The sequence below is a fragment of the Populus alba genome, chromosome 4 (genome assembly GCF_005239225.2).
Source record: "Populus alba chromosome 4, ASM523922v2, whole genome shotgun sequence".
Classification (NCBI taxonomy): Eukaryota; Viridiplantae; Streptophyta; class Magnoliopsida; order Malpighiales; family Salicaceae; genus Populus; species Populus alba.
The window spans coordinates 19,232,938-19,245,508 of NC_133287.1; the positions used below are offsets into that span (position 1 = coordinate 19,232,938).

Genomic DNA, 12,571 nt, shown 5'->3' on the forward strand with positions numbered 1-12,571 from the left:
TTTTAATAAATTTAATTAATTTAGATAATATAAATAAATAAAAATACAACAATAAAAAAAGAGTAAAAAACAAAATAAAATGTCATAAAGCTTAATAAAATCAAATGCCAAATCAAATGATCTTGTATGGAAAATAAACTTAATAAAATCATAAAGCTTTATTATAAAACAATCTAATGTTTATGAGTGAAATTAATAAAAAAAAAACTTGTATCAATTCGGGTTAATTTATCAACTTTATAGAAAAAAAAAAGTGAAAAAAAAATATAAAAATCAATTATCAACAAATCAAATACTCAAAGATAAAATTAAAAAAATCAATTTAAAAAAGCTTTTTAAAAAAATTTAAATCAAATATTCAAGGATAAAATCAATTATCAACAAATCAAATATTCAAAGATAAAATTGAAAAAATCAATTTAAAAAAGCTCTAAATTTTTTTTTAAATCAACTCATGTTAATTTTCAAAACTCATGATTTTAATGAGCTAGAAACTAACACCATAGAAAACAAATTTTAAAAATAACAAAACAAAATTATAAATTAATAATATGCTAGGAGATAAAATTGAAAAACAAATGCAATAAAAAAGCCTCTCCAAAACAAAAGAAATGACAATTAAAAAAAAAAAAGATTAAACTCGATAAAAAAATAATTTGATATAAAATATTAAAGGGTTAAATTAAAAACAAAATTCAATTAGAAAAGTGATAAAAACAAACAAACAACAACTAAAAAAATGATGATCAAATTTAAAACTTAAATAAAATCTAGCCAAATGACGAGAGACAAGATTGAAGAAAAAAATTAATAAAAAAATAAAAATAAAATAAATAATAATCAAAAGAATAAATATTGAATTAAATAAAATAAACAAATAGAAAACATTTGTATGTTTTGTAAAGAAAAAAAAAAGAGAAAAAGAAAAAGTCTACGGAACCCAACCATTAATCCAATCGCCACACATGCTATCCTGTTAAAAAACAAATTTTTTAATTAATATTTAAATTATTGAAAAAACCAAATCATCCAGACCCAAAAATGTTAATTACAAAAAGAAAACTAACCTAAAAAGATAAAAATACCTTGTTTGTTCTTTTTTTTCCTTTCAAGATATGAATTTATTTATATTGTTCATAGAAATATTAAATGACTCGACCCTGATGAACTTAATTATTACAAAACAAACAAACTTGAAAATACACAAATACCCTGTTTGTTAGTGTTTTATGAGAGGCACGAAAGTCTCTACACTATTCCTAAAAATATAAAAAGTCCTAATCAATTGGGTATTTTTATCTGTTAAGGCCATTTCCTCTCATGCCCAGTTTCTATTGATGTGATATTCTGATTAGTTACCCAAAAACTCTGTATGTTTTTGTCTTGGTATGATTCTTTGGCCCTTTGTAGTTGCAGTTTGACTCTGCTGTCAAGGTAAAGGGAGAAAAAAAAAAAAAAAAAAAAAACTGAGAACAGAGACTCTATGCCTGTGGTTGCTGTATCCCAGCAGCAGTTCAATAAACGCAGCAGCAGTTATGTGGATATAACACTTAGCTGTCCTTTGTTTGCCAATGGATGGAAGTCACATGAACAAACACTTCGTAAGCCTGTTCTATTACAAGAGCTCCCCGTGATAAGGAGCAGGACCATGCATCTAAAACTTGGTATCTATCGAAAAAGAGAGAAGGAGAAGATGACAGTGATGTGCATGTTTCCTGAAGTTCAAACATCACAGACAGCTAGATAATACTATAAGATTTTTTCGAGCTTGAAACTCATGGATTCTTGGATCAGCTTATAAAGATTAAGTAATTTATTCATTAAAATTGTAAGGATGCACCCTTTACATTGATTTGGAGCATTCTAAAGATTAAGATTCCCCGAGTGCTATACTCTCGAAATCCAACCCCCGGAATGCAATAGATCAGAGAGTAAACCTCCTTGATCATCCAATCAATCTCTCCAGGTTGCCATATGATGAGTGAGATTCCTTACAATCCAGTTGCTTATCATACCAGTTCACGCACGCTGGATTTCAGTGCACAAATCATGCAGAGAACAATTCAGAATCCAGAATCCAACATGTCAGCATAGTCGACGTTTGTGGTTAAAAAGTATCTGTCAAGACCAGCTTCTGTAAAGTAGAAATGGCCCTTGCGTAAACACACAAATAATCTTTGTTAATGTCGAAATCGGTATCCGGCTAAGGAAATACTTGGGCTAACAGAAGCCGGCTTCAAGAGCAACATGCATTTGAATGTATTATTAACTTGGATTATATCACCTTTCCTATAAGCAAATCTTTTCTCTCTATCAGTAGCCGGCTTTAGAATGTTAATATAATGCATAATCTTAACTCTTTGGAATTTCGATAGGCTATAAAAAGGCATGTACGACGTTACGAGCCCATATTTTTAACCACTTAATTTGTAGTTTTTCTTTCTTTCTATCATACTGCTTGCAAAAGCTTGCTTAATAATGACGAGAGTTAACAATTTTCTTACCTTTCTCTTATTCATCACAGTTGCATTAGTGCATGGAGTCACAGCCACTAAGAAGACAAAGGTAATGGTGTACTGTTTACGATAACATTTCAATGCCTCAGGTACTCAACAAAACGCATTATAAATGTCTTGCTTATGCAAATGATGAAACATTTAGGTTAAAATGGAGACTCATTTAGCTTTCTTGTGTCTTTTGCTTACTGTCTATATGCAGCATTGCATAGTTTACATGGGGGAACACCCACACCCCAAAGCGGAATCGGTACTGGTCAATCATAACCATGCATGGAATTCTTGCTTCAGTTTCTGGAAGGCAAGGCTCTAATTAATCTGTTGGTTTCAATTCACATAGATCTTTAGTGTAATGTCGACGTTGCTGAATGCTGATGAATCTGTCCAATTCAGCAATTCACCATTATATTAAGAGCTTCGAAGGTTTTTTCCAGCCATCCAAACAGAAGAGCAGGCTCAGTAACTTGCAGGTACTGTGTTCTCAAGTCCTTTCTTATGTTTTTGGCCATCACATAAACATTTTATTTGGTTTTCGAAACACATATATACAATTGAAATTCTAAATTTAAAATCTTTTCAGAAGTTACAAGAATCACGTTGGACTAATCTAAAGTTGTTTAGGGTTTATACAAAGATTATCTAAATAACAAATATTTTGTTTTGGCTTTGAATAATTACTTTAAGGTTGTGTTGTCGCGAACCATCAGTTATCTAAGTTTCCGGTTCTTAACGATAATTTACGTGAACCACCAGTAAAAAATCTTCTAAACCCTTATAGAAGAAAGGAATTAATATACATTTGAGTATTAACTCTTTTCTACTGTGTTTTATGTATTTTTGTACTATGCTCTGCTCACCTTAAGAAATAAGAGGTGTAAATTTTTATATTTAGAGCAACTTAAAAACCTTATGAATAACAAAATATCAATTTACCCCTTAAATAATATCACATATTATTTTAGGTCAATTTTAAAAATTTATTCAATAAAGTCCTTACTTGATTGTTTCTAGGTCTAGAATTGTAATCCCGTATATTAATTATCTTCTAGTTCTCAATTTCTAAAATTTATTTACAATCGAGTCACACTTGATTAATTATCCCATTTTAATTTCTAAATAATTTTTTTTATGTGTGTGACTAATTAGGTTCTATAATAAATTAACCAAAATAAAAATCATAATCTCAAATTAAATAGAATTAAATAAACTAAACAAATTAATTTTTTATCAATTTAGTAATTGATTGATTTATATTTGAAGATCAATTGCAATATCTAACAATATGTTATGATCCATTAAATATTAGAAAAGTCATAAATGGTTTAACTTAACCTTTCAATGATCATTTTCTTAGTGTAATTACTATCCTTTCATCAATAATGTTTTGTTTTAGATATTATGGCATGGAGTGTGTTTACTCTATCAAATCATGTTTATTCTCAACGCCATAGTCATTGATTATTTGAATAAGATTTGTAATTCTTTTCAAATCTCATTCGACCTTGCGCAAGGATTTACAATCAATATTATTTGGGAACTGATGAAATATTTTCCCTAATTTATCTAGGGTGATAAATCATCTCTTGAGTACTTTAATATTTTCATATAGTTCATGTTATATCTAATATTTGTTCATTTGTTACCATTGATTAGGATAACATGTAGCAAGATTAAAACATATTACTCTCTATATAATATAACTTATTGATCTCAAGTCTAAGGATCACTTGGACAACTATCGCCTAAGCTTTTCCATACACATAAGTTATCTTTCCATATAAAATTATTATACGGGTTAATTCAGTGCACATGTTATCCGACAAATATCTAAATATTAGTTTAAGTATTTCTCATACCTCATTTTATGAGAACAACTGCTTCATTTTATATATATATATATATATAAAAAAATATATCAATCTCAATAGCTCTAATTAATGTCTAGTCTTAATAGAGAGTATTGACTAGCAACATTCAAGAACAATGATTTGATGAAACATATAAGAATCCTATAATTATAACAATTTTATAATTTTTTTTGTAATTTTTTATAAAAAACTTTATTTTTATTTTAGATTCATTAATTAAATATTATATTTATTTATAAAATATTTGATGAATATTAAATATAAATAAAATTTTATTATTAATAAATTAAATATATTTACATAAACAAAGTAAATATTATTTGTCAAATGTTTGAGTATATGGTATATACTGTTAAAACATTTTTGATAGGGAAGAGCTTTCGAAAAGACACCAAAGGAAAAACACAAGATGAAGCATGTCATCTAACATTGCGCATAAAGATATTTCTTGAACTACATGGGTGATTCACTGTTAGATACAGTTATAAAGATTTATCACATTCATCTTGCTGCAGGAAGGGATTCGGTTGTTTCTGTGTTCAAGAGCCGGATGAATAAGCTCCACACAACACGTTCATGGGAGTTTTTAGGATTAAATCCTCTCTGTGGGAATAACCAAGGGCCTGTGACTTCGTCAGCGCCCGATGTTATTGGTGGTGTCATTGACGGAGGTAATGCTTTTAAACTCAGCTCTTTTCTTCACTATCATTACAGTTTAAAATTCTAATCGTTCATTTATTGTTGCAGGATCTTGGCCTGAGTCAGAGAGCTTCAGCGATACAGGCTCAGGCGCTGTGCCCATAAAATTCAAGGGAGAATGTGTTGCTGGTGAAAATTTTACATCAGATAACTGCAACAGGTATCTATAGTTTTTTTGCCCCAATATACCAGCATCCTTTATATTGAAACACAATTTTTAAATCATCACCAATCATAAGGCACAGAAGTTGATTTATAACACTTTTTTGATAAAAAATGCCTTCGATTTTGTGTTGTGATTGTTACCAGAATTTAAATGAAAGATAATTATGAGAACAACGTGTTTTGGATTGGAAATTGCAGAAAAGTTATAGGAGCAAGGTTCTACTTCAAAGGATTTGAAGCCGGTAATGGGCCTTTAGAAGATATTGGTGGCTCTTTCTTCCGATCAGCGCGAGACAGTGGTGGCCATGGATCCCACACTTCCTCAACTATAGCTGGAGCTATAGTGCCTAATGTTTAGCTTATTTGGGATGGCCAGAGGCACTGCAAGAGGTGGTGCATTATATGCCAGACCTGCCATCTACAAGGCTTGTTGGTTTAACCTGGCGCTGATGTTTTTATTAGAAAATAATATAAATTATGAGATTTTATCTAATATTTGAAGTTATTACATTGAGATGATTTTTTGATATAGTATCAGAACTTTAATGACTAAGTTGGTCACGAGTTTGAATTTCACTATTCCTATTTATTTGATAAAAAACAAGCATAAGGTAATGTGAGTATATACAAATTTCAAGTCCAAAGAGCTTTTACTTGAGAGGGTATGCTAGAGAATAATATAAATTATATCTTGAGATCTCATCTAATAGCTTAAGCTATTGGACTGAGATAGTTCTTTAACAGTTCGATGCAATCAATGATGGAGTCGATATCCTATCTCTTTCCCTTGGCCCTGACCCTCCCCAGCCAATTTTCTTTAAAAATGCATTTTCTGTTGGAGCTTTCCATGCATTCAAGAAAGGAATAGTTGTGTCGTGTTCAGCAGGGAACTGATTTTCCCCAAAGACTACAGCTAATGTTGCTCCTTGGATACTCACTGTTGCTGCTAGTTCTCTGGACCGGGAATTTGACTCAAACATTTATCTTGGAAATTCACAAGTTTTGAAGCTGATTTTTTACTAATGCCATCATGATTTTTATCTCGGTTCCCTGTGGTAAAAAAACAAAAGATGAGGGCCAAGAAATATATGTATTAATGAGGACTACCTTCATATGAAAAAATTGATGTGCTTTCAGGGTTTGTCGTTGAACTCTTTGAAAATGGAAACCTCATACGGTTTGATAGCTGGAGGTGATGCAGCTGCACCGGGTGTTCAAGCAAAGACATACTACTAGAGCTGCAAATCTTCATGAAAATTCAAACTTCAACATTTATGGAAATATTATCTCAACTCCTATACATGTCACGTATCATATATTTTTTCTTCCAGGAGCTCAGATGTTGGTGAGCAAAAATAATCTGGCAGTGACTCTTTCGGATGCAACACCGAATCCTTCACTCGTTGATTACCTCATGAACTAATCTCCAAGTCCTTTATAAAAGTCTTCTTTATCTAATTTTTAGACCAGTTTTTCCAACCAAACAGTTCCTAAGATGAATTCGGTTAGAAGCCCAAACAGCTTAAGCTTTTTTAGCTTAAACTTGTGTCGTACTGGTTATTTGACATGGTCGTAAAGAAATGTCATTATCGAAATGAAAGCTCTTTAATCTAATAGAACTAAGCATACTTCTTTTGGTATAGGAATCCAATTGCAAGAATTGCTCCACACAGAGAGTTTTGAACACAAAACCTGCACCAAAAGTGACCGTGTTTTCTTCCCAATGACCAAATGTTATTACTCCAGATATTATCAAGGTAATCTATACATCATGTGTGACTTTTAAAGTATGATTTTTTCTAACTATTTATATTCTAATGGCAGCCAGATAATACAACACCTGGTTTGAATAGATTGACAGCATGGTCTCCGCTATCAACGGTTAGCACAGGTGGGCGATGAGTCAACCATGTTAGTAAAGTCGAGATAAACAATGTCCCACCTCCACCATATGCTAGTGGGAACAACTAATCTCCCACTTAGCACATAATAAATGCTTAATTTAAGGCATAAATCATGGCATGATTTATGGTCTTTGCTCCCAGTTTAGTGTGAATATATATATATATATATATATATATATATATATATATATATATATATATATTCTCAGTGAAAAGGTGTGTGTTGTAGAGAATAAAGTGAAGAAGATAGAGAGAGCTTGAGTGAGAGTGAATTGAGTTGAGAAGAAGAGTTTTTTCTCCTCCTCCTTGTTTGTATTGTTTCTTTGATTGATTAATAAAAACCAATAGCTCCGTGAAGTAGGCAAGTTGCCAAACCACATAAATTTGTGTGTGTTTGATTTCTGGAATTTCCTAACAACTGGTATCAGAGCTTGTTCTTGAAAAAGAGGGTGTTCGATCCAAACCCAGAAATCAAAGTTCTCCAAACGTGTTTTTTAACATACTATCGTGTAGGGGATGATGAGATAAATCTACTGGTGAAACTCCTGCGAAGAACCGACGTGTTGCATGCCCGCACGCTCAACCATGCACTGACGTCAGGACTACCCAAGCGCAAGACGCCCCACACGCGCCTTATTCGCCCAACCACTTGCAACTAAACCGGGTTGACCCGCCACGACATCAGTCAAACAGCAATTCCGCACAATCATTCACCATGTCAGCTAACCAGTCAGCAATCCACAGTAGCACATGCAACGTTAGAGATAATTACGCGCGGTTGTGCCATGTCATCAAGGTGGGCTTGGTTTGCTTACGTGTTAGACACGTCGTCAAAGCCATTTCATCATCTTGAGTTTTGATCGATGCGCCGCAGACACTATTTCATCTGACACGCCGCTTCATCTGCACCGTCCATTGATCCAAAAGTTTGATTGATCAGATCTGAGCCATACAAAGTCTGATTTTGGTGATTTCAGAGTTGTTTCCAACATTTCCAGCCATTCTAGACACAACCGTGAAGTCATATTCAACAAATTCAAACTCTAAAATTAGCAAAAATGACAGATGAAATAAAGGTTGCTGGAATTGAAAAATTTGATGGGACATATTTTTGTTATTGGAAAATGCAAATCGAAGACTATCTATATGGGAAGAAACTTCATCTTCCTTTGTTGGGGAGCAAACTAGAGAATGTGCAAGAAGAAGATTGGCTAATTCTTGATAGATAGGTTTTGGGCATTATCCGGCTATCCTATCAAAAAGAGTTTCTCATAATGTTACAAAAAAAAAATCCACTGCAAGATTAATGGAAGCCCTGTCTGTGATGTATGAGAAGCCCTCAGTAAATAATAAAGTGCACTTGATGAAGAAGTTCTTCAACTTGAAGATGAAAGAAGGCACCTCTGTTACACAACACCTCAACAACTTTAATACCATCACAAATCAATTGTCATCTATTGAGATTGAGTTTGATGATGAGATTCGTGCACTCATTTTGCTAGTTTCACTTTCAAGCAGCTGGAAAGGTATGAGAATAGCCGTGAGTTACTTAGCCGGAAAATCCAAATTAAAATATGATAATATCCGAGATTTGATTTTGGTTGAAGAAGTGTGAAGGAAAGACTTGAGTGAAAATTTAAGTTCAGGTTCAACTCTCAACATCAACACTAGAAGGAGGAGACATGATAGAGGGTTATCTAGAGGCAGATTAAAATCAAGATACAGAAGTAAAAGCAAGTTTGGATCCAGAAAACAGGTTGAATGTTGGAATTGTGGCAAACCTGGTCATTACATGAGGAGTTGCACAAAACCAAAAAAAATTGAGGCTGACTTTGTAAACGCTACCATTGATGAGGTACAAGATGCTTTTATTATTGCTGTACAAAGTCTAATTGATGATTGGATTCTTGATTCTGGTGCTTCATTTCATTGTACACCACACCATGAAATGATGCAAAGCTATGTTGCTAGAGATCACGATGTAGTCTATTTGGTTGATGAACAACCAATGGATATTATGGGTATATGAGATGTGCAAATCAAGATGATGAATGGATTTATATGGAACTTACAAAATATAAGACATGTTCCTGGATTAAAGAAGAAACTGATCTTCATTGGACAACTTGATGATAGTGGTCATTCAATCCTTTTTTCTAGAGGTATGTGAAAAGTATCAAAGGGAGGGTTTTAGCTCGTGGAAAGAAAAATGGCACCTTGTATATGACCACAAGATTTGCAGATTTCATTGCCTCTACTGAAGCAGAAAATCAGGCACAACTATGGCACTGTAGACTCAGCCATATGAATCAAAAAGGGATGAAGATACTTCAGTCGAAGGGAAAGTTACCAGAGTTAAAAAAATGTTGATCTAGACATTTGTGAAAGTTTTATTCTTAGAAAATAGAAGAAGCTCCGTTTCTTAAAGGTTGCCAAGACTTTAAGACCAAGAAAGCTAGAACTGGTACACACAGATTTATAAGGACCTTTTCCAGTGCCATCTCTTGGAGGTTTTCGGTATTATGTGACTTTCATCGATGATTTCAGTAAGAAGGTATGGGTCTACTTTCTGAAAAATAAATCTGATGCGTTTGAAACATTTAAAAAGTGGAAGGTTATGGTTGAAACTGAATCAGGTTTAAAGTTGAAATGCTTGAGATCTGATAATGGGGGAGAATACATGAAGGGAGGTTTCAAAGAGTATTACGTTGTCAATGGTATTAGAATGGAAAAGATCATTCTAGGCACACCACAACATAATGGCATTGCTGAATGGATGAACAGGACTATCAACGAATGAGCTAGAAGCATAAGGTTGCATTTAAGGTTGCCTCAAACATTTTGGGCCGACGCAATTTATACCGCAGTTTACTTGATCAACCATAGACCATTAGTTCCTTTGGAATTCTGATTGCCCGAGGAAGTATGGAGAGGAAAAGAGGTACAACTCTCTCATCTCAAGGTCTTTGAGTATGTTTCTTATGTTCACATAGATTCTGATGCTCACAACAAGCTAGATGCCAAATCCAAGAAATGTTTCTTCATTGGTTATGGAGATGAAGAATTTGGGTTTCAGTTCTGGGATGATCAGAACAGAAAGATTATCAGAAGCATGAACGTGATATTTGATGAGAAAGTTTTGTACAAAGACAGATCAAGTGTAGAAACATATATGGCTGATTCAGATACAAGTCCACAAAAATCTGAATTCATAAGATTAGAAAGAATTTTTGATGTTACCGAGAAGAACAAAAATCAATATCCTTTACAAGAAGAATCAGGCACATCTATACCTACAACTACATAAGAAGATGCAGAATCATGCAAACCAACTGTTTATGTTCGCAGGTCTTTAAGGACTGTAAAGACCCCATAACTAGGGGTGTGCAAAAAAACCGGAAAACCGAAAAAACCGAGAAAGCCAAGAAAAAATTAACCGAAAAAACCGAACCGAAAAAAAAAACCGAGTGAACCGAATAGATTATATAGAAAAAACCCCGGTTCGGTTCGGTTTTCGGTTTTGCAGTGCAAAAACCGGGTTAACCGGACCGAACCGGACCGGTTAAGAAAAAAGGTCCGCTGACTCCGCTCCGTACTCCCTGATATAAATAGAAAAATTTGTTCATTTGTTCATTTTGTTGCACGCCGCGCCCCTCTCCTCTCCGCTAACCCTAAACACTAACAGTAAACTTTCAAATTGAAGATTGAAAACTCTCGATTCTCTCCAGTCTCCTCTGGCCTATTAGCCCCTCAGCCTCTCACTCTCACTAGTCAGTGTAGTCACTACTCACTGACCGACACCGAGTAACGCCCCCCCGTCCCCTTACCCCCTGTCCCCTCTCGCCCCCTCGCCTGTCCTCTCCCTCTCCACTCTCCAGTGTCCACTCTCCTTAGACCGACCACCGGCGACCGACGTTTCCTCAACGGCTCAACCTCTCAAAAGTCAAAACCAGTGAGTTTTAGTTTTTTTTCCCTTTTCTAATTAATTAATTCGGTTAAGGTTATTGTTAATTTTAATCCTGTTAAGCTAATTTTTTTGACGTTTCTTCCTCAGTCTCCAGACTCTCCACTGGATCGCGATCAACACGGTCGGTGACTCGGTGTTTGAGTGTTTCTCCCTGATCAGCCTCTCAAAACCATTAAACCAGTGAGTTTTAATTTTTTTTTCTCCTTTCTAATTAATTCATGCAGTTAAGCTTATTGTTAGTTTTAATAAATTTTGTTGGGTGATAAATTCTAGTTTAGGTTTAAATTAGAATTTAGAGTCATTTATTCAATGTTGTTTGCGACTTTGCTCTTTGCTCGATTGACTTCTGCCTTCTGGTTTGGAGGAGAAAATTGAAAATATGAGGCCTGTTTTTATTTGATCATTTTCTGGTTGATTATGAGGTGATTGCTTTTGAAGCTACGACAGCTAATCTCCTTGTGTTTTACTGCTTTTCTTGCTCAGCATTTTTTAGTCCTATTTAAGTTTCCATTTTAGTTGCCTTTAAAAGCTTCTGCTCCCCCCTGTTGTCTCTTGGCCATCCCCACTTGTAAAGACAAGTCAAAATAGAACTGAAACTGTAATTGCTTTTGCTTTGCTGCCATATGGAAAGAAAGGTATTTTATAAACTGTAAATGATTAAAGACGGGGATAAATACTTCAACTAGCTAGCTAGAATGTGAAACGGTAAATGTTTAATTTTCCTTGCTTATGAACCAAACTTCTTTAAGTAGAGAACTCCAAGTAGTTTGCATTTGGTAATTATTCTGTTTGCATTTGATTCTGTAAACTAACCAAGTAGTTTGCATTTGGTAATTACAGATGGAAAACCTTCAAAATCAAAATGCTTCATCCAGTGGCACTACCCCAAACGTATGGTATAAATATATATTTTTTTAATTTTTATATTTTCTGATTTAATTTATCATGTTATAATTCTAGATTATGAATTTCAGGAATCAAGGTGCAATGCTCTTGAAGTGCTTTTTTATTGAGATGATGTGCAGTTGTGCACATGAAGATTTATTTTTTGTGGCTTGGAGTGTTTTATGATAATGTTATTTGTTGTTTTTTTGTTAAGCCCTTTGAAGGCAATGGTTTGTATTTTGTAATTTAGATTTTAACTTATTGGTGTGTGATCGTGAGTGTGTGTTATACTGTTATTTATTTAAACTTTTCAGAAGTAGAAAAATATTAGTAAGTTAAAAATATATTGAACAGAAGATTGACACTAATAATTTCATATAAATGAATATTTAATGGCAAAAAAAATTAATAAACATAAGATTGATAATAATAATTTAATACAATTGAATATTTAAGGGTAAAAAAATTAAATATATTTGGAATCTTCAAAGAAAATGAGATAATAGCATAATTAATTGTAAGCCCACCAGAAATCCATTAAAAGCCCATTAAAAAGCCTATTAAAGG

At 33.5% G+C, this 12,571-nt stretch overlaps 1 protein-coding gene and 1 long non-coding RNA gene across 3 annotated transcripts; both read left to right on the top strand.

Moving 5' to 3' along the window:
* The first annotated feature begins 786 nt into the window (after window positions 1-786).
* Window positions 787-5,685, top strand: LOC118059652 (subtilisin-like serine-protease S). Of its 2 annotated transcripts, XM_035072571.2 has the most exons (5): window positions 787-2,605; window positions 2,719-2,986; window positions 4,900-5,055; window positions 5,132-5,243; window positions 5,447-5,685. In XM_035072571.2, the coding sequence occupies exons 3-5, from the start codon at window positions 4,935-4,937 to the stop codon at window positions 5,604-5,606; spliced, it is 393 nt and encodes a 130-aa protein (XP_034928462.1). In that variant the 5' UTR covers window positions 787-2,605; window positions 2,719-2,986; window positions 4,900-4,934; the 3' UTR covers window positions 5,607-5,685. The 2 variants fall into 2 exon arrangements, with proteins under 2 accessions (XP_034928462.1, XP_034928456.1); XM_035072565.2 differs by lacking the exons at window positions 787-2,605; window positions 2,719-2,986 and having other exon boundaries at window positions 4,796-5,055.
* A 4,847-nt stretch (window positions 5,686-10,532) lies between these two features.
* On the top strand, window positions 10,533-12,277 carry LOC118059703 (uncharacterized). Its single transcript, XR_004689352.2, has 4 exons — window positions 10,533-11,104; window positions 11,207-11,299; window positions 11,960-12,010; window positions 12,094-12,277. It is a non-coding gene; the product is annotated as an uncharacterized lncRNA (long non-coding RNA).
* Window positions 12,278-12,571: the final 294 nt, after the last annotated feature.

What these genes read in the sequence shown, in the direction of transcription:
- LOC118059652 (XM_035072565.2), top strand. Translation starts at nt 4,842, where the DNA reads ATGGGTGATTCACTGTTAGATACAGTTATAAAGATTTATCACATTCAT. An exon ending in TGGTGGTGTCATTGACGGAG is followed by an intron (nt 5,056 to 5,131) that starts GTAATGCTTTTA and finishes TTATTGTTGCAG; the next exon opens with GATCTTGGCCTGAGTCAGAG. An exon ending in ACATCAGATAACTGCAACAG is followed by an intron (nt 5,244 to 5,446) that starts GTATCTATAGTT and finishes TGGAAATTGCAG; the next exon opens with AAAAGTTATAGGAGCAAGGT.